Source organism: Saccopteryx leptura, chromosome 3 (genome assembly GCF_036850995.1).
Source record: "Saccopteryx leptura isolate mSacLep1 chromosome 3, mSacLep1_pri_phased_curated, whole genome shotgun sequence".
In the NCBI taxonomy this organism is placed as follows: Eukaryota; Metazoa; Chordata; class Mammalia; order Chiroptera; family Emballonuridae; genus Saccopteryx; species Saccopteryx leptura.
Window position 1 is genome coordinate 172,567,308 of NC_089505.1, and position 26,653 is coordinate 172,593,960.

Consider the following 26,653-nt stretch of genomic DNA (forward strand, 5'->3'; position numbering starts at 1 on the left):
TATAATATATTGTTAAAATTTCACATCTTTTTTTGTTTTTAATGTGTCTAATGTAGCCACTAGAAGATTTTAAATTCCCTTATGTGGCTTGCTTGCATTGTGTTCCTTTTGAATAGTTCTGCTTGAGGAATTTCAAGTTAGAGATCATCCATTTGGTGAGAATACTTGGGAGTCTAGTTCTCTCCCACCTTTTACTAATTATGTCACCTGTCATTTATTTAAGTTATTTAGGGTTCAGTTTTCTCATGTTAAGCAGTAATTCTTTTAGCTACACTGATAGAAAACAATACCAGTTATACTACCACACAGAAGCAGTAGGAATCGAAAGAAAGAATTTGTCAGTTGTAGAGCATTCTACAGGTAAATGCATATACTTGGAGTGCAGTTTTCAGGATCAATAACTGTTACTTTTTATATTTTTACTTTTTGCATTTTAAAAAATTGCCCTGGCCAGTTGGCTCAGTAGATACAACGTTGGCCCAGCATACAGATGTTCCAGGTTTGATCCCTGGTCAGGGCACACATTAGAAGTGACCATCTGCTTCTCTTCTCTTCCCTATCCCCCTTCTCTCTCTCTCTCCTCTCCTGCAGCCAGTGGCTTGATTGGTCTGAGCATCAGCCTCAGGTGCTGATGATAGCTCAGTTGATTCGAGCATTGGCCTCAGATGGGGGTTGCCCGGTGGATCCTGGTCAGGGTGCACGTGGGATTCTATCTCCCTTCCACTCACTTAAAAAAAAGAATGTTTACTTGTTACATTTTTCTCAGTTGTGGTACTGTTAATATTTGAGGAGCAGTTTTCTCTGTTTGAAATGCTACTATAGACTTCCAGAATGCTGTGATACAGTTCTTTTAAAGCCTAGATGATGAACTGAATCCTTTTCATAATCTGAAGCAACGGGAAACAGAAGAAGAGTTCATTGAGAATGACCATAGAGTTAGCTCCAAAATAACCAAGCAGTCTTTTAAAGAAATAGAAAAAGGTAAAAAAAATATTTATTGTAGAATAATTATTTAAATAGTAACTATGCAAAGTAATGTACATAAAGTTTATTCCCCATAGTGATAACACGTCCTCAGGTATGTGTAGACTATATCCATGTTCTAAAATTTTGTAAGCCATGAGATAGTTACTATGCTTATTATTAAACTAAAGGAAAAAAAAACTTCATTATTTTCCAATAGTATTCCTAAACTCTCAACACTTATGAAAATAAGTTAATCAGTTGCATATTTTTTATAATTTCTTTTCCATGTCAGTATTTGTTAGGAAGTGAGTAAAAGCTTATGGTAATGTTTGACTAATTCTTTAATATTTTAAGATAATACAGATTACTTAAGGTAGGGTTTCCTTAGGCACAGCACTAATAATTAATCTCTGTGTCCCTGGCTGAATATTTCTGCTAGAATTTTAAGGAAAGTCTCAGATACAATGCCTCCTCTTGATTGCCCAACTTTGGTAGCACAGTGTGCACGTCATTAGCCTCCATGCATCTCTTCTCCCAGCATATACAGATATAAGATAGGAGAAGGCAGTGAAGATAATTCTGGCTTTAAAGCAAGAATATATTCACCCTGGCTGGTTGACTCAGTGGTAGAGTCGGTAGGGCATGTGGATTTCCCAGGCTCGATTCCCGGCCAGGGCACCCAGGAGAAGCGACCATCTGCTTCTCCACCCCTACCCCTCTCACTTCTCTTTCTCCTCTTCTCTCCTCCTGCAGCCATGGTTCAATTTAAGCGAGTTGGCCCTGGGTGCTGAGGAAGGCTCCATGGCCTCTACCTTGGGCACTAAAAAATGGCTCCAGTTGCAATGGGGCAAGGGCCCCAGATGGGCAGAGCATCGCCCCCTAGTGGGTTTGCCGGGTGGATCCTGGTCAGGGCTCATGCTGGAGTCTGTCTATGCCTCCCCTCCTCTCACTAAAAAAAAAAAAAAAAAAAAAGCAAGAACATATTATTTAAAGTCGGAGGTTACAGAAATTACATAATTATACATTTATGTAATTGCAGAGATTGTATAAAGTTAAAAACAAGCAAAATAACCAAATAAGCCCTTTTAAAAAATACGGTATAAGTAGTAAAAATTTAAAAGAAGTGAAGCAATGATTAACACTATGTTTGGGTTAGTGGTTTATTTGCTTTAGGGGGGACTATATGATCGGGAGTTTCTGGGGAGATAACTACACGTCTTGGCCTAGACAGTTAATACATGAGTGTTTTTGTGCACTTTAAAATAATCTATTTTGAAACAATTTCAGACTTACTGAAAAGTTGCAAAAAGAGCACAAAGAATTCTGTAACACCTTCATCTAAATTTTCTAAATGTAACATTTTACTACCTTCCCTATATTACTTTCTTTTTGCATATATTACTTGAAACTTTTTAAGAACATTGTAATTCATACTTAAAGTAGTTCTTCCTGAAGATGACTTTATCTGTGAATATTTAAAACTGTAAGTTAATAAAATTTATAACTAAATTTTATTTTCTTAGCCATGGCCTGGCCAACAAATTTGGCCTCAAATTCAAAAAATTGGACTGAGTGTTGCAGTGATGCGAGTGACTCCCCTTTGAAGCACATCAGCCATCCAATACCTAAAGTGTCAAACAAGCCGAGTTTACTTCCACATCAAATCAGTCAGATATATGACGAATTACTCCAAATACATCAGAAACTGCAGGTGAGAACTACATACTGGATTGAGAATTCAGAAACATTTATGTCCTAAACACCAAACATTTACAAAATTGTAATACTACAAGGTATTTCATTTTGATTGTTTTTGATAAGTGTGTCAAAAACACACTCAGTTGTGATATTGTTAATATTTGAACAAGGTCTGGGGAAAAAACATAATTTATAAAAGCTATTGAAGGAGAATTAGCTGTCTAAGAAGACTCTTATCATTTTTGGTATATACAGTATAGAGAAAGAACTTAGTCTAAGAGAAAAATGTAAACAGGGCTGTTGTTTTGTTTTGTGACAGAAACAGAGACAGGGACAGACAGACAGGAAGGGAGAGACGAGAAGCATCATTTCTGTGTTGTGGCACCTTAGTTGTTCATTGATTGCTTTCTCATATGTGCCTTGACCGAGGGCTACAGCAGAGTGAGTAACCCCTTGCTCAAGCCAGCGACCTCGGGTCCAAGCCAGTGAGCTATACTCAAACCAGATGAGCCTGCACTGAAGCCAGTGACCTCGGGGTTTTGAATCTGGGTCCTCTGTGCCCCAGTCTGACACTCTATCCACTATGCCACTGCCTGGTCAGGCTAAACAGTGCTGTTTTTTATGTGTATGTGTATTTTTTAGATTTTGGACTATCTTATGTTTTATGTTTATTCCAATCCCAAACCATCCTTGCTTAAGAAGAAATAAAATCTGGCCTGACCAGGAGATGGTGCAGTGGATAGAGTGTTGGACTGGGACACGGAGAACCCAGGTTCAAAACCTTGAGGTTGCAAGCTTGAGTGTGGGATCATTGGCTTGAGTGTATCATAGACATGACCCCATGGTCACTGGCTTGAGCCCAAAGTTGCTGGCTTGAAGTCCAAGGTCGCTAGCTTGAGCCAAGGTCACTAACTCTGCTGTAGCCACCTGGTCAAAACACATATGAGAAAGCAGTCAATGAACAACTAAGGTACTCAAGGAGGAATTGATGCTTCTCATCTCTCTCCCTTCCTGTCTGTCTGTTCCTATAAGTCCCTCTTTCTGTCTCTCTGTCTCTGTCACATACAAGAAAAAGGAAATAAATAAAATCTGGTGAAAAGCATGCTTTTTGTGTGTGTGTGTATTTTTCCGAAGTTAGAAGTGGGAAGCAGTCAGACGGACACCTGCATGCACCCCACCGGTATCTACCCGGCATGCCCACCAGGGGGCGATGCTCTGCCCATCTGAGGTGTTGCTCTGTTGCGGCCAGAGCCATTCTAGTGCCTGAGGCAGAGGCCACGGAGCCGTCCTTAGTGCCCAGGCCAACTTTGTTCCAATGAAGCCTTGGCTGTGGGAGGGGAAGAGAGATAGAGAGAAAGTAGAGGGGGAAGGGTAGAGAAGCAGATGGGCACTTCTCCTGTGTGCCCTGACTGGGAATCGAACCTGGGGCTTCACATGCCGGGCTGACGCTCTACCGCTGAGCCAACCAGTCAGGGCCTAAAGCAGGTGTCCCCAAACTACGGCCCACGGGCCGCAATGCGGCCCCCTGAGGCCATTTATCCAGCCCCCACTGCACTTCTGGAAGGGGCACCTTTTTCATTGGTGGTCAGTGAGAGGACCACTGTATTTGGCAGCCCTCCAATGGTCTGAGGGACAGTGAACTGGACCCCTGTGTAAAAAGTTTGGAGACCCCTGGAAAGCATGCTTTTTGAAGGAGATGTTCTAGATTCATTGTTTTAAATACCTAGGTATAAGAAGTTCTCTTGTCAGCTTTCACCAAAATTCAGTTCAGAATATTGGCCTTTATCTTTGGGATTTTTTATTTCTAAAGTAGTTAATTCATGAATTTATCAAGTGTCCCCTAGGTAGGAGTACAGAAGGAAGCAAGGTATATGTAATACACAATTTCTGTTGAAATTCTAGTTGGAAATATGTTGTATTTTTATGCACATGAAATAATTAAACATTTTTAGAAAATGAGTATCTCATTTTGTCTAAATAATTCAGATTATAATTACCATAGCATTGAAAAAAACATTATTATAGCCTAAAGTCACTGGGGGAAGTTCAGGGAGATAACTTACCATGGTACTTGACCGAGAGGTAGCATTTAAAGAAGGGAGGGATGGGAAGGACATTCCAGGTGCGAGGAATTGGAGAGAAGGGAGTTTTAGAAAGGAATGATTTGTCAGATTTTGAATTTATTAGCCTGCTGGGGAAAGAAAATAGTGGAAAGTTAGGTATTACAGGTTTTTAAGCAAAAGAGGGACAGAATAAAAAAATAATGCATTGGGGAGCTTCCCATGCTAAATCTTACTTCATTCATTATTATATATTTGAGATTTATGTATTTGGAAAGTGTTGATCTAGTTTATTCATTTTATCTGCCAGATAGCATTCCAGCATATAGTAACTACAATTTATTTCCTTCTGTGTAAGTACACGACAGCATAGAGTCTGTCCTGCATAGACAGTTCTGTTTAAGCATCCTTAATTTACCAGAAGAAATAGTAGCAGGGCACCACCAAATTGTTCTTCAAAAGGGTTGTGCCTGTTTGTTTAATTTTTCATAAGCAACTATTCATATAGGTCTCCTTTCCCCATTATCTGATACATGTTTCACTGATGTTATAGTTTGCATATTCTGCCTTTGGGTGTTAAATTCATTAAGATAATTCTCTCTGAGTTCAGACACTAATGATAAAACCATATTTTTAAGCAAACAGGGGTAGTAGTAATCTGTGGGTGCGGATCCTAGACCTTGAGTAAAAAGACCAGCATCATTTATATCAAATCTGAATGCTGAAAGCAAATGAGACAACAACCCTGGGCACAGGAGTTAAAGTGCAGTTCTATAGAGTTCTGTGGTTCTTTGTTCAACAACATAAACACAATATTAGAATTTTTTTTGGCTTTCATCATAGGCTAAGATAAAGGATTCCAGCAAGTTTTCACCAGCAGTTGACCAGTTTGGCGGAGTCTTTTGATGATGGTATTGGAATCTATCTCTTTTGAGACTGAGTCCATCTGCCTCAGGGATTGCTGGAGCTGAGACAGGTCAAGTAAAAGTGGAGGCCTGCTCCCAGACAGAAAGCTGAGGCATCTGGCAATCAGAGGAAAGGCCTATTGAGTCTTGATGCATCTCACAGAAAGGGACTAGGAGATGTACCTGTACAGAGGCCTGCCAGGCCCCGCACGAAACAGTGAGCACACGTCAGATAGTTCCGGAGGCTGGACATCCATAGGCAGGGCTCTGGCATATTTGGTGTCTGGTGAGAGCCCCCTTTCTGGGTCATCGACAGCAATCTCTTTGCTGTGTCCTCACATGTTAGAGGGGTCTCTTTAATTTTTTCAAGGTGTACAGTTTAATTATTTTTAGTATATTCAAAAAGTTGTGCTATGATCATGACAGCCAATTTTAGAATATTTCCACTATATCAATAAGAAATCCCCTTCCTATTAGATATCTCTCCTCATTTCTGTCACAACTCTCCTCAGCCCTAGACAACTGCTAATTTACTTTCTGTCTCTGTAGGATTTCCTGTTCTAGACTTTTCATATAAATAGAATGATACAATAGTTAGTATGTATGATATAACTGGCTGCTTTAACATGATATCTTTAGGGTCCATTCATGTTGCAGTACGTGTCAGTGCTTTCTCTTTGTTGCTGAATAATACCCCATTATAGGGATAGTCCACATTTTTTTATCCATCAGTGCATAGACATTTGGGTTGTTACCACTTTTTAACTATTATGAGTAACGCTGCTGTGAACACTCATATTGAAGTTTTGTGTGGACACATGCTTTCATTGCTGTTGGGTATATACCTAGGATTGGAGGTGCGGGTCATATGGCAGCTTTATAGTTACTGTAGTTTTCGCTCCATAAGATGCACCTGACCATAAGACACACCTAGGATTTTAAGGAGGAAAATAAAAAATATTTTGAATGAAATGGTATGTTAAAATACTTAATAAAATACTGTATTTTGCACTCCATAAGATGCACGGGCATTTTCCTCCTTTTCCTCCTCCACTTTTTGGGGAAAGAATGTGCGTCTTATGGAGCGAAAAATACAGTAATTTTTTGAGGAATGGTCAGGACTGTTTTCCAAAGTGACTGCATCATTTTACATTTGTTGCTATGACAATGAACTACTTAGAGACCAGGGGAAATGCTCCGAGGGGCCGAGGGGAGGCAACAGCCCAGGTCAGCAGACTGAAGGACTGAAGCTCCATCCCCAGCCTTACTCAGATATGTACTAGCCAGTACAATTAACTCAAGGAAGCAGACAGCAGAAGTATTCAGGGGGTGAAGTAAAGGACAAGGAACATGCTGACTCCTAACCTCTGTTATAAGAGCCAAAACATTTTCTGTTACTGAGTTTCATCCTGCTGTTTTGCTGTTTCCAGCACAGGGTCAGAGAGGCCCCTAGACTCTAGTCAGCTCAGAGCTTCTGCCCTAGGGCGCCTTGCTGTCTCTGCTTGTTTTCCTAACTGCATGCCTTCACAGCATATTCCTATATACACTCTCACCAGTAGTGAACAAGGATTCCAGTTTCTCCTCATCCTTGACATCATTTGTTATTTTCTCTTTTTGATTATAGCCATTTTAGTGGCTGTGAAGTGGTATCTCACTGTTTGGTTTTTTTAATGAATGTTAAAGAATTTTTTTAATTGATTTTAGTGAGAGAGGAAGGAAGAATGAGAGAGAGGGAGACAGGAACATCGATCTATTACTGTATGTGCCCTGACTAGAGATCGAATCCGCAACATCTGTGCTTTGGGACAGTGGTCAGCAAACTGCAGTTTGTGAGCCACATGAGGCTCTTTGGCCCCTTGAGTGTGGTTCTTCCACAAAATACCACATGCAGAAGCTACCTCGATAAGGAATGTACCTACCTATATAGTTTAAGTTTAAAAAATTTGGCTCTCAAAAGAAATTTCAATCGTTGTACTGTTGATATTTGGTTCTGTTGACTAATGAGTTTGCCGACCACTGCTTAATCAACTGAACCATCTAGCCATGGCTAAAGTTTTGTGTTTTTTTTAATAATTTTATTTTTTTAATGGGGTGACATCAATAAATCAGGATACATATATTCAAAGAAAACATGTCCAGGTTATCTTGTCGTTCAATTATGTTGCATACCCATCACCCAAAGTCAGATTGTCCTCTGTCACCTTCTATCTAGTTTTCTTTGTGCCCCTCCCCCTCCCCTTTCCCTCTCCCTCTCCCCCCTCTCCTCGTAACCACCACACTCCTCTTATCAATATCTCTTAGTCTCACTTTTATGTCCCACCTACGTATGGAACATTATAACAGGTGTGAGGTGGTATCTCATTGCAGTTTTGATTTGCATTTCTCTAATAACTAAAGAAGATGAGCATCTTTTCATATATCTGTTGGCCATTTGTATTTCTTCCTGGGAGAAGTGTCTGTTCATGTCCTCTTCCCATTTTTTTTATTGGATTGTTTGTTTGTTGAGTTTTTATGAGTTCTTTGTATATTTTGGATATTAGGCCCTTATCTGAGCAGTTGTTTGAAAATATCATTTCCCATTTATTTGGCTGTCTGTTTATTTTGTTATCAGTTTCTCTTGCTGAGCAAAAACTTCTTAGTCTGATGTAGTCCCATGCATTAATTTTTGCCTTCACTTCTCTTGCCTGTGGAGTCAAATTCATAAAATGCTCTTTAAAACCCAGGTCCATGAGTTTAGTACTTATGTCTTCTTCTATGTACTTTATTGTTTCAGGTCTTATGTTTAGATCTTTGATCCATTTTGAGTTAATTTTAGTACAGGGGGACAAGCTGTAGTCCAGTTTCATTCTTTTGCATGCGGCTTTCCAGTTTTCCCAGCACCATTTGTTGAAGAGGCTTTCTTTTCTCCATTGTGTGTTATTGGCCCCTTTATCAAAAATTATTTGACTATGTATATGTGGTTTTATTTCTGGGTTTTCTATTCTATTCCATTGGTCTGAGTGTCTGTTTTTCTGCCAATACCATGCTGTTTTGATTGTCGTGGCCCTATAATATAGTTTGAAGTCAGGTATTGTAATGCCCCCAGCTTCATTCTTTTTCTTTAGGGTTGCTTTGGCTATTCAGGGTTTTTTATAGTTCCATATAAATCTGATGATTTTTTGCTCCATTTCTTTAAAAAATGTCATTGGAATTTTGATGGGAATTGCATTAAATTTGTATATTGCTTTGGGTAATATGGCCATCTTGATTATATTTATTTTTCCTAACCAAGAACAAGGAATATTCTTCCATCTCATTATATCTTTTTTGATTTCCTTTAACAATGGTTTATAGTTTTCATTATATAAGTCCTTTACATTCTTTGTTATGTTTATTCCTAGGTATTTTATTTTTTTTGTTGCAATCGTGAAAGGGATTATTCTTTTGAGTTCATTCTCAAATGTTTCATTGTTGGCATATAGAAAGGCTATTGACTTCTGTATGTTAATTTTGTATCCTGCAACCTTACTGTATTGGCTTATTGTTTCTAGTAGTCTTTTTGTGGATTCTTTGGGGTTTTCGATGTATAGGATCATATCATCTGCAAAAAGTGATACCTTTACTTCTTCTTTTCCGATATGGATGCCTTTTATTTCTTTGACTTGTCTGATTGCTCTGGCTAGAACCTCTCGTACCACATTAAATAAGAGTGGAGAGAGTGGACAATCCTGTCTTGTTCCTGATTTAAGGGGAAAAGCCTTCAGTTTTGTGCCATTTAATATGATGTTAGCTGATGGTTTATCATATATGGCCTTTTATCATGTTGAGATATTTTCCTTCTATACCCATTTTGTTGAGAGTCTTAAACATAAAATTGTGTTGTATTTTATAGAAAGCCTTTTCTGCTTCTATTGATAAGATCATGTGGTTTTTGTTCTTAGTTTTGTTGATATGGTGTATTACGTTAACCATTTTACGTATGTTGAACCATCCTTGGGATTCTGGGATGAATCCCACTTGATCATGATGTATTATTTTTTTAATATGTTGTTGTATTCTATTTGCTAGTATTTTGTTTAGTATTTTAGCATCTGTATTCATTAGAGATATTGGTCTGTAGTTTTCTTTTTTTGTGCCATCCTTGCCTGGTTTTGGTATGAGGGTTATGTTGGCCTCATAAAATGTGTTTGGAAGTATTGCTTCTTCTTCAATTTTTTGGAAAACTTTCAGTAGAATAGGAAACAAGTCTTCTCTGAATGATTGACAAAATTCGCTGGTATAGCCGTCTGGGCCTGGACTTTTATTTTTGGGGAGGTTTTCAATGGTTTTTTCTATTTCTTCTCTACTAATAGGTCTGTTTAGGCTTTCTGCTTCTTCTTGACTCAGTCTAGGAAGGTTGTATTGTTCTAAGAATTTATCCATTTCTTCTAGGTTGTTGAATTTAGTGGCATAAAGTTTTTCATAGTATTCTACCATAATTCTTTGTATATCTACGATGTTCGTGGTGATTTCTCCTCTTTCATTTTGGATTTTGTTTATATGAGTTCTTTCTCTTTTTTCCTTGGTAAGTCTTGCCAAGGGTTTATCAATTTTGTTGATCTTTTCAAAGAACCAGCTCCTTGTTCTATTCATTTTTTCTATAGTTTTTCTGTTCTCTATTTTATTTATTTCTGCTCTGATTTTTATTATCTCCTTTCTTCAACTGGTTTTGGGTTGTCTTTGTTCTTCTTTTTCCAGTTCCTTAAGGTGTGAAGTTAAGTGGTTTACTTGGGCTCTCTCTTGTTTGTTCATATATGCCTGAAGTGATATGAACTTCCCTCTTATCGCTGCTTTTGCTGCATCCCATAGATTCTGATATGTCATATTGTCATTTTCATTTGTCTGTATATATCTTTTGATTTCTGCACTTATTTCTTCTTTGACCCATTCATTTTTTAAAAGTATGTTGTTTAGTTTCCATATTTTTGTGGGATTTTTTCCCTCTTTTTTGCAGTTGAATTCTAGTTTCAAGGCTTTGTGATCAGAAAATATGCTTGGTACAACTTCGATTTTTCTGAATTTGCTGATGTTGTTTTTGTCGCCCAACATATGGTCAATTCTTGAGAATGATCCATGTACACTGGAGAAAAATGTATACTCTGTCACTTTGGGGTGAAATGTCCTGTAGATGTCTATCATATCCAGGTGCTGTAGTGTTTTGTTTAAGGCCACTATATCTTTGTTGATTCTCTGTTTGGATGACCGATCTAGAGCCATCAGCGGTGTATTGAGGTCTCCAAGTATGATTGTATTTTTGTCAGTTTTTGTTTTAAGGTCAATAAGTAGCTGTCTGATATATTTTGGTGCTCCTTGGTTTGATGTATATATATTAAGAATTGTTATGTCTTCTTGATTCAGTGTCCCCTTAGCCATTATGAAATGGCCATTTTTGTCTCTGAGTACTTTTGCTGTCTTGTAGTCAGCATTATCAGATATGAGTATGGCTATGCCTGCTTTTTTTTGGATGTTATTTGCTTGGAGTATTGTTTTCCAGCCTTTCACTTTGAATTTGTTTTTAACCTTGTTGCTTAGATGAGTTTCTTTTAGGCAGCATACAGTTGGATTTTCTTTTTTAATCCATTCTGGTACTCTGTGCCTTTTTATTGGTGAGTTTAATCCATTTACATTTAGTGTAATTGTTGACACTTGTGAGTTCCCTATTGCCATTTTATAGATTGCTTTCTGTTAGTTTTATGTCTTGTTTGATCCTTCTCTTTTGTTTTTCTATCTTTTGTTTTTATTTGGTTGTATTCCATACATCTTTTCTCTGTTGCTATCTTTTCTAAATCATGTGCTTCTGTGGTGGTTTTTTCAAGGGTGGTTACCATTAAGTAATGAAAAGGGTTCCTACCCTGTTCATTGTAGTGCACTATCTTTTTTTTTTTTTTTTTTTTTTTTATTTGTTCATTTTAGAGAGGAGAGAGAGAGAGAGAGAGAGACAGAGACAGAGAGAGAGAAGGGGGAGAGGAGCAGGAAGCATCAACTCCCATATGTGCCTTGACCAGGCAAGCCCAGGGTTTCGAACCGGCGACCTCAGCATTTCCAGGTCGACGCTTTATCCACTGCGCCACCACAGGTCAGGCTGTAGTGCACTATCTTGTGAGTACTTTTGCACTCCATGGTCCTTTGCTACTGTTAATCTCCATCCTCTCCCCCCCTTTCTTTTTGTTGTTGTCACAGTTCAAATTTGGTTTTATTGTGTTCTTCTTGGAGCTTTTACTTATGGCTTTGTTTTTTTTTGTTCTTTGTACCTTATTGGAGAACCAACCCCCTTTAGTAATTCCTGGAGTGGGGGTTTTCTGATGATAAATTCCCTCATCTTTTCTGTATCTGTGAATGTTTTTATTTCTCCTTCATATTTGAAGGATAGCTTTGATGGGTATAGTATTCATGGCTGAAAGTTCCTCTCTTTCAGGACTTTAAATATTGGGGTCCACTCTCTTCTAGCTTGTAGAGTTTCTGCTGAGAAATCGGATGATAATCTAATGGGCCTTCCTTTATATGTTGTATTCTTCTTTTCCCTGGCTGCCTTGAGAATTTTTTCTTTGCCGTTGGTTTGTGCCAATTTCATTATGATGTGCCTTGGAGTAGGTTTGTTGGGGTTAAGAAAACTCGGAGTTCTGTTTGCTTCTTGAATTTGAGGCTTTAGTTCTTTCCACAGGCTTGGGAAGTTCTCATCTATTATTTGTTTGGGTATGTTCTCCATTCCATTTTCTCTCTCTTCTCCCTCTGATATACCTATTATTCTTATGTTATTCTTTTTGATGGAGTCAGATAATTCCTGTAGGGCTATCTCATTTTTTTAAATTTTTGAGTCTCTTTCTTCTTCTCTCTGTTGTGCCTCAAGTTGCTTGTCTTCTATTTCACTAATCCTACCTTCTATCTGGCCTGTTCTATTAGCTAAACTTGTTACCTCGTTTTTCAGCTCGTGAATTGAGTTTTTAATCTCTGTTTGATTTGTTTTTATAGTTTCAATTTCCTTGGAAATGTATTCTTTGTGTTCATTGAGTTTTTTTCTGAGCTCCCTAAATTGCCTTTCTGTGTTTTCTTGTATATCTCTGAGTATTTTTAGGATTTCTATTTTAAATTCTCTGTCATTTAACTCCAAGGTTTCCAATATATTAAATTTTTTCTCCATAGATTTTTCCTCATCTATCTGTTACCTCTCTTTCTTTTGTATCCATGATATTCGATTTTCTCTTCCTTAATGACATCTGAGGGTGGTTTTGTTGATAGTATTAATGAGATTTAATAAAGAATGAAAAGTTAAAAAAATAAAAGTAAAAAATAGAAAAGTTTTTTTAAATTAAAAATTAAAAAAAAAAAAGTAAAATAAAAAGAAAAGGAAATTATTCCCCCCCTCCTTTTTTCCTCTCCTCTCCTCTCCCCTCTTTCTTGAGAAAATGTTGTGGTGTACTGTGAATTATATTGTACTAAATAGAACAAACAATGTCTGTAATGGAGGGCCTGAATTGGGAGAAGTAATAAAGGGGCAAAAAAAGGGGGTATGGACCCACAAAAAGCAGATAAGGAAAAAATTTGGGTCAAGAATAAAATGATTTGCTTTTAGGTGTTGGTTGACTAAGAGATACGATGAGAGGAATAAGAGGGAAACAGGAAAATGGGGGGAAAAATTTAAAAATTACTATTGTATTTAGTGGAACAAGAACTAGATAAAATGGAGAGCCAGGGATGGGAGCACTGCTAGTGAGTTAAAAAAGTGAAGTAAAAACCCCCCAAAATGTCACAAACATAAGTTTGAGTCCCAGATAAGATAATTTGTTCATTATTGAGGATTGAATGAGAGGAGATGTAAAGGGGAAAAGAAGAAACTAATATAGAAAGGAAAAGAAAGAGGAAAAAAAAAAAAAGAGGGAACCACTAAAAGAAGTAAAAAGAGGAGAGAAGTAAAAAGAGGAGAGAGTTAAGGGTTTTGGAGTGCAACCCTCATAGAGAGAAAGGAAGAGGAAAGAAAAGATAATGGGAGATGCAACACTTATGGGTAGTATAGTTCACGGAGAAGAGAGAGTAAGACCGGCAGAGAATTAAACGACCAAATTGGAGGAGGAAAAAAAAAAAATCAATAATGAAGATAAGAGAAACAAACGAACAAATATAATAAAATGGGATAGGTTATAAAGTCTGTGGATTATTCTTGATTTTGAGAGGTTATCTTCTTGCTTTTTTTTTTCTCTCCCTCTTCCTGGTTGGTGACTCTGTACCCCGGATTCTGCCCCTGTGGCACGCTCAGGTAGAGGTTTGCAGTTGATAAGTCTCTATGGTGATGTCATGTATTGGGCTTCAGTCTCGTTGGCAGTCGAGGCTCATTACCATTTGTAGGCTCCGACAGTGAGAGAGTCCGTGTTCCTGGAGCCTCTCTCCTAGTCATTCCTTCTTCAATTAGTAGCCTGATAATCCAGCTATGGGGTTGCTGCTGCCTATACCTGGATAGTAAGAGGCTCAAAGAGCTGGCAACTCCCCACTCTATTCCCACTCAGCACAGGGCTCTGGGTAAGGCTCAGTCAGTCAGAGCTGCTAGCATAATCAGGCGGGGCTTCTGCCCACAGAAAGACCTCTGCCTCTGCCACTCTGTCCGGTAACACGAGTGGGCGTCCACTCCCGGGGCGCTCAGAGGAATCTCTCGCTCACTATCTGCGCGCGCAGACCAGGATATTAGGCTGGCTGCCCCACACTTTGAGTGAAACCTCCGCCCACATGGAAAAGTTCCAGCGTTGGAATTGGCTCTCGCTCCCTCCCCGTGCACGGCTTTTTCAGGCGCTGGGGTGGCCTGGAGATTCCGCTTTTGGCCCACACAAAGGCCCCTGACTCTGCCCCTCTGTGGGATAACACGGGCGCCCACTCCCGGGGCTTTCGAAGGAATCTCTCGCCCACTATCTGCGCGCGCCGACCAGGAGATTGTGGCGAATGGCTGCCCCACTTGTTTTTCTGGGTTTAGCGCAAGTGTTAGCTTGTATTGCCTGGGTTGCCACAGTCAATGTTTTTCCTCAGCTTGGATCTCCATGCCACAGCCTGGTTCGGCTGTTTGTGCCGCGGCCTGGATCTATTTGCCCCCTTTGCCCGCCTTAGTTTCTATACTCTCAGTTCCCAGTGAAAGCAGCCCTATTTAGGTTAGTGAGGAAGGCGGAGCATTTCTTACTCCCTATTTCCTTCGGGGTTTGATTATATATTTAGCCAATTTTTCGCTTGACCATACCTTCGGGTGTATTGCGGAACATCTGGAGGCTCCAAGGATAGATTTTTCTGTTTCTGGTTGAAGATCTTGTTGAGTTTTTGGGGAGATATATCGGTATCGCTTCCTACCGCGCCATTACTCTGACGTCATCTAAAGTTGTTTTTTTGTTTTGTTTTGTTTTGTTTTTGTTTTTGTTTTCTGAAGCTGGAAACGGGGAGAGATAGTAAGACAGACTCCCGCATGTGCCCGACCGGGATCCACCCGGCACGCCCACCCGGGGCAACGCTCTGCCCACCAGGGGGCGATGCTCTGCCCCCCCCCCCCCCCCCCGGTGCATCACTCTGCCGTGACCAGAGCCACTCTAGCGCCTGGGGCAGAGGCCAAGGAGCTATCCCCAGCGCCCGGGCCATCTTTGCTCCAATGGAGCCTTTGCTGTGGGAGGGGAAGAGAGAGACAGAAAGGAAGGAGGGGGGTGGGGGTGGAGAAGCAAATGGGCGCTCTCCTATGTGCCCTGGCCGGGAATCGAACCCGGGTTCCCCGCACGCCAGGCCGACGCTCTACCGCTGAGCCAATGGACCAGGGCCTAAAGTTTTTTTTTTTTTATTGTGGTATAGTTGGTGTATAATATTCTAGTACTCTCAGATGTACAACATAGTGAGTTGACATTTTTATATGCCATATGATGTGTTCACCACACTAAGTGTATTAGCCATCCATTACTATACGAAGTTGTCACACTGTTATTGATTGTACTCCCCTTCACCTTTTTCATGGTGTGTGCTTTTCTCCAGCAGCATTTATCAGTGGAGCCCTGGGGCAGGAAGACAGTTGGTGCTTTAGTTCTGCACTTAGGTCTTTTAGTCCATGGGGAGGGAGTGAAGAGTATAGTTAAAAGAGTAGACTATTAGGTTGAAGTAGAACATGGAATTTAAGCTGGATAGGGGATTGGTTTTGTGTAGGATCCATTTTGGACCCTAAATTCTCTTGAGTTACCATAGTACAACCTCACTATAATTTCATGTCATTTTGTAGCAAGATAGGATTTCTGTGCAAGGTCACTTGCTGTTTTAATACTCTGTTACTGTAATCCAGATTTCACTTGGTACTCATGTAGTCCTAAACCATTTGATTAAACTACAATTTTAATAAATAAAAATAGAATTTATAGAGTTTATGAATGTACTTTTTACTTAAGTCTGGTATTTTGATACAGTGTGAAACTGCAGCACAACAGGAATTTGCTGAAGAACTTCAAAGGCGAGAACGTTTTTTAGTTGAAAGAGAGCAGTTGCTGTTCAGACATGAAGCTGCCTTGAGTAAAATGAAAGGCGTGGAAGAGGACGTTCTCACAAGGTTTCAAGTGATCAAGGAGGTAACTCTGTAGCATTTGATTTCAGAGCTACTTTCCCCTTAATTTAGACTCACTGGTTATTAGCATTCTGCCACATGTAAGTCATTTCTTCTCCCCCCTTCGCGCGCGCATGCGCGCGTACACACACACACACACACACACACACACACACACACACACACGTCATTTTCCCCGGACCATTTGGAAGTAAGTACCTTACAACAATCACGACACAGCACCCTAAATACTTCCTTAGTATTTTGAATGCTTATTTTTAGGAGGATGTATGTCCTGAGAATAAGTACATTCTCCACACCATTATCATATTAGGAAATTAATGCTAACTAAATAATTTAACTTAATATACAGTTCACACTCAATTACCCACTTGATTCCCCAAGGGTCATTTATTATTGCTTTTTAAAATATCTTTTATTTTAAAAGAAATTTTGAAAATATGTACTAGACATAATTCATGCATCACATTTAATTTTTGTATCTTTTTGGTTTCTTTGAATTTAGAGCAGTCAACTTTACCATTACTGTTTTTTGTGAGACTTTTCTTTGAAGACTCTGGGCCAGGAGTCTTACAGAGTTTGTCATATTCTGAATTTGCCTTATTATTTCCTAACAATTCAGATTAAATATTATGTCAAGAATCTTATATAATTCAGTGTTTTTCAACTGTTGGGAACAGTCTACCAGAAATTTCATGTCTGTCCATGAAAGAGTTAACCACCCTGATGTTGTATGAAGACTATAGACCAATTATCTTTCTTTTGCTTAGAGAGAGAGAGACAGGAAGAGAGAGAGAGGTAGGACAGAGAGAAGCATCAACTTGTAGTTGCTTCACTTTAGTTGTTCATCAATTGCTATTCACACATGCCTTGACTGGAGGGCTCAAGCAGAGCTAGTGATCCCTTGCTCAAGCTGGCAAACTTGGGCTTCAAGTCAGCAACCTTGTGCTTAAGGCCGCAGCCATGGGATCCTGTCAGTGATCCTGCCCTCAAGTCTGCAACCCTGTGCTTAAGCTGGCAAGCCCTCACTCAAGTCAGTGATCTCTGGGTTTTGAACCATGAACCTCAGGTCGATGCTGTATCCACTGTGCCACCACTGGTCAGATAAACCCAGTGATCTTAGTCAAATTCACTTACACTCCAGGTTATCTCTGCCACAGTGGTCTCTGAAATAATTCTTCTATTTTCACTGGTCCTCAAGTGTAAAAGAAAAGTTGAAAAGCACTGATAGAGGGCCCTGTCTGAGTAGATCTGTTGGTTAGAGCAGTGGTCCCCAAACCCCGGGCCATGGACCGATACCGGTCTGTGGGCCATTTGGTACCGGTCTGTAGAGAAAGAATAAATAACTTACATTATTTCCATTTTATTTATATTTAAGTCTGAACGATGTTTTATTTTTTATTTATTTATTATTTATTTTTTTATTTAGGCAGAGATAGACAGGGACAGACAGACAGGAACGGAGAGAGAGATGAGAAGCATCAATCATTAGTTTTTTTGTTGCACGTTGCGACTTCTTAGTTGTTCATTGATTGCTTTCTCATATGTGCCTTGACCGCGGGCCTTCAGCAGACCAAGTAACCCCTTGCTGGAGCCAGCGACCTTGGGTCCAAGCTGGTGAGCTTTTTGCTCAAGCCAGATGAGCCCGCGCTCAAGCTGGTGACCTCGGGGTCTCGAACCTGGGTCCTTCCGCATCCCAGTCCGACGCTCTATCCACTGCGCCACCACCTGGTCAGGCCGATGTTTTATTTTTAAAAAATGACCAGATTCCCTCTGTTACATTCGTCTAAGACTCATTCTTGACTCTTGTCTCGTAAGTTCGACAATTATATTTAAAAATACCACAGTTTTTACGCTGGCCACATAATTTTATTTTGTACATTTTTCTGTCCCACCCCAAAGGCCAGTCCGTGAAAATATTTTCTGACATTAAACTGGTTCGTGGCCCAAAAAAGGTTGGGGACCACTGGGTTAGAGTGTCATCCTGATATACCAAGGTTTCGGGTTCCATCCCTGGTCGGGGCACATACAAGAATGCTTAGATGGGTGGAACAACAAATTGATATCTCTCTCTCTCTCAAATCAATTTAAAGAAATTATATGGATGGTATTGTATCCTTCTTTGTTTCATATCAAGAGATGTTACTGTATGTATAACTTACATAGAGTAAAATTCTGTTTTGAAAAATGCAGTATCTTGTAATCACCACCATAATCAATAATTCCAGTACCCAAAGTTGCCTTATCTTTGGTTTTAGTAGTAGTTCAATTATGCTGAATCTCTGCATGTTTTTCTTTGCGTTTATCCTGTCTGGGGTTCACTGAACATCCTGAATTTGCAAATTTATGTCTTTCACCAAATTTGGGAAGTTTTAAATCAATATTTCTTCAAATATTTTTTCTATTTCAAGTGCTTTCTCTTCTTTTGAATTTCAAGTTACTTATGTTAGGTCATTTACTGTTACCCCACATATTTTTGAGGCTTGTTCCCTTTTTCTCATTTTCTTCTGTGTTCTTCAAGTTTGCTATTTTGTCTATCTTTAAGGTCACCATTTCTTCTTTAATTCTATGTTGCTATTGAGCCCATCTAATGAATTAATTATTTCTGGTATGTTAATGTTCTGATATTTCCAACTACGTATGTTCTTTTTAAAACTTTAATATTTTTCTCATGAGAATTTTTGTCTTTCCCTTTGCATTTATTCACAGAAACCTCATGGAACATAGTTAAAAATCCAGACATCTGGATTATCTAAAGATTGGCATTATTCTTGAGAGACTTAGTCCCATTTTTCTGGTTCTTTGTATATCCAAGGACTTTTGGATTGTATCCAGGACTTTTCTGATATTATGTTGTGTAAATTCTGAGTCCTGTTAATATCCTCTGGAGAATGTTGGTTTTATTCATTTATTTCTTTTAAGCTGTCAGCCCAGTTGGATTTAGGCTGAGGTTCTTTCTTACTCTTTAGGCTGAGGTTCTTTCTTACTCTCTGTAGGCAATGGCCCAGTCTCAGTCAGTTTTTAAAACCTTTGTACTTTTGGTAGTGTTACTTTGGAGTTGTCTTGTGTGTGTGCTGCTTAGGGGTCAGCCTAAGACTCAGACAGCGGTTTAAATCTCGATCCAGTGTTCCAGGCCTTTGCTGTGCTACTGTGGGTCTTGTCCGTCCTCCCAGCATTGGTGGTACAGGAAGGACCTGACATGCAGGGGGATTCTAAATTGCACTCTGATCTCTCCACCTTGCCCTACAGCTCCTGGTCTGTGCTGTGCTTATACAGATCAGGGGTTCTCTACATTTGTGTGGTTTACATACAACAGGGGTCGGGAACCCATCGCTTGTGAGCCAGATGTGGCTCTTCTGATGGCTGCATCTGGCTCGCAGATAAATCTTTAATAAAAAAAATAATAACGTGCCTGACTGGGCGGTGACACAGTGGATAGAGCGTCGGACTGGCATGAGGAAGGACCCAGGTTCGAGACCCGAGGTTGGCAGCTTGAGCGTGTGCTCATCTGGCTTAAGCAAAAAAAAGCTCACCAGCTTGGACCCAAGGTCGCTGGCTCAAGCAAGGGGTTGCTCGATCTGCTGAAGGCCCGTGGTCATGGCACATATGAGAGAGCAATCAATGAACAACTAAGGTGTCACCACGAAAAACTGACGATTGATGCTTCTCATCTCTCTCCGTTCCTGTCTGTCTGTCCCTAGCTATCCCTCTCTTTGACTCTCTCTCTCTCTGTCCCTGTAAAAAAAAATAAAAATAATAATAATAACGTTAAAAATATAAAACATTTTTATGTATTACAATCCATTTCCTACTGCTCATGTTTATGGTTGTGGGTGGCTGGAGCCAATCACAGCTGTCATCCAGGACAACGCCAAATTTTTATTGGATAATGCGTAATGTACACGAGTTGTTGTATGGCTCTCATGGAATTACATTTTAAAATGTGTGGCATTCATGGCTCTCTCAACCAAAAAGGTTCCCGACCCCTGACATACACGAACGGGTCCTCTTTCTGATCTCTAGTCTCCAAGGTTCTTCCCACGTTCTTTGGCTCACAGGGAAAGGCAGAATGTCTCTCAGAGTTGAGCAGCCTACAAATAATATTTTTCAGTGACGGAGGCCTGCTTTGGGGCAAGACTGCAAGAGAAAAGGAGGAAAAAACCCAGGAAATAGTTTTTGTGTTTTGTCTAGGGTTTTTAGTTGTTATCAATACAAGAAGTAAGGTTAGTGGGCTTATCTTACCATACTGCAAATGATGTTTTTAATATATTTTGGATGTTGAAACTTTAGAAATGAGAATATTAACCTGATTTTAAAGTAAGTGTATTTTTTTAATTTTATTTTTTAATTATAGTTTACATTCAGTGTTATTTTGTATTCATTTTAGTTGTGCAGCGTAGTGGTTAGGGAATCATATACTTTACAAAGTGTTCCCCTTGATAGTTCCAGTGCCCAGCTGGCCCCATATGGAGCTATTACACTTTTATTGACCGTGTCCCTGTGCTGCACTTCTTTTTGTGTGTGTGTGTGTGACAGTGAAAGAGAGACAGAGAGAAGGACAGTTAGGGACAGACAGACCGGAAGGGAAAGAGATGAGAAGCATCAATTCTTCATTGTGGCTCCTTAGTTTCTCATTGATTGCTTTCTCATATGTGCCTTGACCAGGGGACAACAGCAGACCGAGTGACCCCTTGCTCGAGCCAGTGCTTGGGCTAAAGCCAGCGACCTTGGGTCCAAGCTGTTGGGCCTTGCTCAAACCAGATGAGCCTGCATTCAAGCTGGCAACCTCGGGGTTTCAAGCCTGAATTCTCCACATCCCAGTCCGGTGCTCTATCCACTGTGCAACTGTCTGGTCAGGCCCTGTGGTGTACTTCTTAACCCTTCCCCTTTGTCATCTAGCCCCAATTGCGCTCCCCATGAAGGCAGCAATTAGTCTGTTTGTTCTCTGTGTCTTAGTATGTTAGAGTTTTGTTTGTTTATTTTGTTCTTTATCATCCACATATAAGTGAGATTATATGATATTTGTCTTTTCTTGCCTGGCTTATTTCACTTAGAATAATTATCTCTAGGTCTATCCATGCTGTCACAAAAGGTAAAATTTCTATTTTTATGGCTGAGGAGTATTCCATTGTGTAAATGTATCACAGCTTTTTATCCACTCATCTACTGATGGGCACTTGCATTGCTTCCAAATCTTGCCTATTGTAAAAAATGCTGTGGTGAGCATAAGGGTGCATATATTCTTCTAAATTAGTGTTTGGGGGCCATGGCTGGTTGGCTCAGTGGTAGAGCATCGGCCTGGTGTGTGGAAGTCCCAGGTTCAATTCCTGGCCAGGGCACACAGGAGAAGTGCCCATCTGCTTCTTCATCCTTCCCTTTTTTCCTTCTCTCTAATCTCTCTCTTTCCCTCCCACAGCTGTTGTGAACCAGCATGACTCTAGTAATTCCAGGTCCTGAGTGGGAATGGCGCGAAATTAAGAAAATACGCTTAAAGAAATAAAAGGATTTGTTCAGGAGGGCTCTGCAAAGCTGCTAGCAAGAACAGAGTGTGCTCCATGCCTGTTTCTTCCTTTATTTATAGGGTAAAATGAGGTCATTAGCAAATCAGAGATCTCTGATCACGTTTCTAAGGCAACTCAAGAATTTTACCAAGTACAGAAAACCCCCACCATACATAACATATTAATTTTACACAAAACAAAGGATAGAAGAAATTTGCCTCCAGTCTTTTCAGGGGACATGGGGGCTAGGATGAGTATAAACCAGGGGCTGGGAACCTATGGCTCACGAACCAGATGTGGCTCTTTTGTTGGCTGCATCTGGCTCGCAGACAAATCTTTAATAAAAAATACAATAACGTTAAAAATATAAAATATTCTCATGTATTATAATCCATTCATTTATTACCGCTCATGTTCATGGTTGCGGGTAGCTGGAGCCAATCACAGCTGTCTTCTGGGACAACACCAAATTTTTATTGGATAATGCGTAACGTACATGGGTCGTTGTATGGCTCTCATGGAATTACATTTTAAAATATGTGGCGTTCATGGCTCTCTCAGTCAAAAAGGTTCCCGACCCCTGGTATAAACAATCCAGCACCACAGCTTAACAGCCTTTAGTAACTTCACAGAACAAGTGAGGTGGGGGTTGGGCATAATGTCAGCTTACAGCCAGTTCCCTGCTCCTCTGTCCCCAAAAATCTAAACTGCAAAAACCCTGTTGGCTTTTCGGTCCCCAACATGCAGCCAAGGCTCCATTGGAGCAAAGTTGTCCTGGGCGCTGAGGACAGCTTCATGGCCTCCGCCTCAGGGGCTAGAGTGGCTCCAGTTGCAATGGAGCAATGGCCTAGAAGAGCAGAGCATTGCCCCCTGGTGGACATGCCGGGTGGATCCTGGTTGGGCACATGTGGGAGTCTGCCTGCCTGCTTCACTGCTTCTCCAGAAAAGTACACACAAAAAAATTAGTGTTTGGGTATCCTTTGGAAAAATACCCAAAGTGGAATCTCTAGGTTAGATGGCAGTTCCATTTTTAGTTTTTTGAGGTAATTCCACACTTTTCCACAGTGGCTGCACTAATCTGCATTCCCACCAACAGTGCACAAGGGTTCCCTTTTCTCCACATCCTTGCAAACACTTGTTTGTAGATGTATTTATTGATGATAGTTATTTTGACAGGTGTGAGGTGATATCTCTGTGGTTTAATTAGTATTTCTTAGATGATTAGTAACATTGAGTATCTTTTCATATGTCTGTTGGCCATCTGTATGTTCCTTTTAGAGAAGTGTCTATTCAGGTCCTCTGCCCACTTTAAAAAAAAAAAATTTATTTTTCCAAAGTGAGAAGTGTGGGCGGGAGGGGGAGGCTGACATACTCCCACAGGCGCCCGACTGGGATCCACCCAGCATGCCCACCAGGGGGCGATGCTCTGCCCATCCAGGGTGTTGCTCCGTTGCAACTGGAGCCATTCTAGCACCTGAAGTGGAGGCCATGGAGCCATCCTCAGCTCTCGGGCCAACTTTGCTCTAATGGAGCCTTGACTGCAGGAGCGGAAGAGAGAGACAGAGAGAAAGGAGAGGGGGAAGGGTGGAAAAGCAGATGAAGGCTTCTCCTGTGTGCCCTGACTGGGAATCGAACCCAGGACTTCCACATGCTGGGCCAACACTCTACTGCTGAGCCAATTGGCCAGGGCCTCTGCCCATTTTTTAATTGGATTCTTTTTTGGTGTTGAGTTTTAAAAGTTTTTGTATAAATTTTGGATATTAACCCCTTATTAGATGTATCATTTATACAACTGATTAAGAAGGGTCAAATAGTTTGGGGATCAGAGAAATTTTATTATGAATGTTAAAGATGTAAAACAATTTTAGCTACTTTATGAGAACAAGAAGTTATTTTGTTTTATCTATGGAGTATTTTCTCTACTCCTTAAGGGTAACTTAAACTTTAAATTTTAATATGTAAAGCTATGAATAACCAGTCTCTTGAAAAGAATCTGAAGTCATTCTGTGATGTCTAATAGAAATTATTTCATTGAATTTCTGTGATGGTTTTTTCTGAGAAGTTTTGTCGCTGCTTAATTTGTATAACATGTTTTAATTGATGTCTCAAGTGCTTTTAATGCTTGGTTGGTACTTTGATTATATAGTTTTCATAAATTCTTTGCAATATTAGTCTTATATGCTTAAATATGCTGATTAAAGTCTTTTTTAGTCAAGGAGCTCTAACTTTTTATTTATGTCCAGTGCCATTAATGACAAGGAATCCTTACCTAATTAAAATAGATAATATTTTTTCCTTCTTAGCAACATGATGCAGAAGTTGCGCACTTAACCGAAGTTCTTAAGGAAAGAAACAGAGAAAGCAGGAGGCTAAAGTCTTCTTTTGATGCATTGAAAGAACTGAATGATAACTTAAAAAAACAGGTGAGGCCCATTTTAGTATCTATTAGATAATCAGACATTCTTAGAACTATATGGCTTACATTTAACAAATTATAAGTAAGTCTAGAACATCTTCTGGCTGGGAATTTTTGACTAACTTTGTATGGTAGCTTTATTATGACATACTTCCAAATATAAAATATTCTTTTTTTTTTCTTAGTGAGAGAGACAGGAAGGGAGAGGAGTAGCATCAGCTTGTAGTTGAGGCACCTTAGTTGTTCATTGATTGCTTCTTATAAATGCTTGACCCAAGGGGACTCCAGCTGATCCAGTGATTCATTGCTTAAGCCACCAACCTTGGGCTTCAAGCCAGTAACCGTTGGGCTCAAGCCGGTGACCTTTGGGCTCAAGCCGGTGACCATGGGATCATGTCGATGATCCCGTGCTCAAGCTGGTGACCCTGCACTCAAGCCTGGTGAGCCTGTACTTAAGCCAGCAGCCCCAAGGTTTCACTCCTGGGACCTCAGCATCCCCGATTGACAGGCTGTCTACTGTGCCACCACTGGCCAGGCAAATATAAAATACTCTTAAGTTTTTGGTTTCTCATCATCTCTTCTGGCAAGTAGCCGAGAAGTTTGGCAAGTTTGAAATTTTTTAAAATATAAAAACAAGTACTAGATTTAAAAAACAAGCAAAAAACCTCTGGCTATATCGCTCAGTTGGTTAGAGCATCATCCTAAAGTGCAGAGGTTGCCAGTTCAATTCCCAGTCAGGGTACACAGGAGAGGCAACTATCAGCTTCTTCACTCCTCCCCCTTCTCTCTCTTTCTCCCTTTTTTGCTCCTTCTCTCTCTTCCTCTCACACAGTCAGGGCTCAGTTGGTTCAAGTGCATTAGCCCCGAGCACTGAGGATGGCTCTGTGGAGCCTTCACCTCAGACACTAAAAATAACTTGGTTGTGAGCATAGCCCCAGATGGGCAGAGCATCAGCCCCAGATGGGGCTTGCTGAGTGGATCCTAGTTGGGTACATGCGGGTGTCTGTCTCCCCTCCTCTCACTTAGAAAAGAAGAAAAAATAAAACAAAATATTAGCAAATTGAATTCAGAAAAAGATTAAAGAATAATACAACTAAGTAGGTTTACTCAGGAATATGAGGGTGGTTTATCATTTGAAAATTAATGCATTATCTCATAAAAGGAGAAAAGTCATAGTTTCTATTGATATAAAATATAGTACCAACTCATAATTACTAGTAATAGATATTAACTCTGATAATGTATCTAAGAAAATCCAACAATAAATTTATACTTAATGCAAGTTACTAAAATCTTTTCCCTCTGAGATCATAATAGAATAAATGTGCTTACTGAAACTATTTCTGTTGAACATTATACTGAAAGCCCTAGTCAATGAAATATGTGGGAAAAATGGAAAAGAAGGACTAGAAAGGAAGAAATCAGAGTTATGCAGAGATGACATGATTATGTAGCTATGTACATAGGTATCCAAATGAGTATACAGACAAGTTATTAGAATTAAGTAAATTTAGGAGAACCTTTGGATATAAGTTCAATATACAGAACTCAAGTGTACTTTTATATACTAACAATCAAATAGTAAATGTTATTTATTGAAAGATATCATAGGTTAATAACATCAACAAACCTATCTAGAAATAAATCTAAAAAAAAGATGTGTAACACATGTATACTAGAAATACAAAGCATTATTAAAAGAAAATAAAGAATTAAATAAATTGAAGGTGCTATTATGTTCATGAATGGAAAGACTAAATATTGTAGATAAGTTTTTCTCAAATTAATATATATTTAATACAATCTCAATAATCCATTACAGTGCATACTTATTTGTACACTTCTCTGTACATAATTATATTTCAATTAAAAGACATTTCCCATTAAAATGTATATTTGTATGATGTTGGAAGACTTGCAAATTTTTCACAGAATGAAGTAGACTTAGATATGATTAACATTTTGGGGGCAACTGGTATTTTGAGCTGTGTTCTTTAGCCATGAATGCTACCTATGCTTTGTTACATTGCTTGGTTGTGCAGAGCAAAGAAGATAGATTATTTGGGAAACCTTTAGTATGAAATCAGTTCAAGGGTTATATTGAAATATCTAACATTTTCCTACTTTAGTTAAATGAAGTGAGTGAAGAAAACAGGAAGATGGAAATTCAGGCTAAAAGAGTTCAAGCTCGTTTAGATAATTTACAGGTAAGTTGCTTGTTCTTCTCTTGACACAAGTGACTTTTAAAATGATTGACTTTGGATTTTCTCACTTTTGATGGAATTGTTCTTTCATTCATGGATATGTGCTGTTGCAGAGGAAGTACGAGTTCATGGCAATCCAGAGAGTGAAAGGAAATTTCCAAGCTGCTCATGAAGTGAAAAGTTTAAAACAAGAGAAAGTACCAGTTTCAAAAACATCAAAGGTATGATATTATTGGAATTTTCTTCACAAGGATGCCAGGAAATATTTTTTTTTTGTTCTTTAATCTTTTTATTTTATTTAGCAAACATTGTTTTTGTATGAAA

At 39.5% G+C, this 26,653-nt stretch overlaps 1 protein-coding gene across 7 annotated transcripts in view; it reads left to right on the forward strand.

The window, feature by feature from the left end:
- Positions 1-26,653, forward strand: part of CCDC138 (coiled-coil domain containing 138) — a 67,100-nt gene that overhangs the window by 6,309 nt on the left and 34,138 nt on the right. For 3 of the 7 annotated variants that reach the window (XM_066376883.1, XM_066376886.1, XM_066376889.1), the window contains exons 4-9: positions 857-981; positions 2,490-2,677; positions 16,054-16,212; positions 24,013-24,132; positions 26,255-26,332; positions 26,443-26,550. In XM_066376883.1, the coding sequence (XP_066232980.1) occupies positions 857-981; positions 2,490-2,677; positions 16,054-16,212; positions 24,013-24,132; positions 26,255-26,332; positions 26,443-26,550 (778 nt within the window). The remainder of the gene's footprint in view (positions 1-856; positions 982-2,489; positions 2,678-16,053; positions 16,213-24,012; positions 24,133-26,254; positions 26,333-26,442; positions 26,551-26,653) is intronic. The other 4 variants (XM_066376885.1, XM_066376884.1, XM_066376887.1 and 1 more) reach the window with 3 other exon arrangements.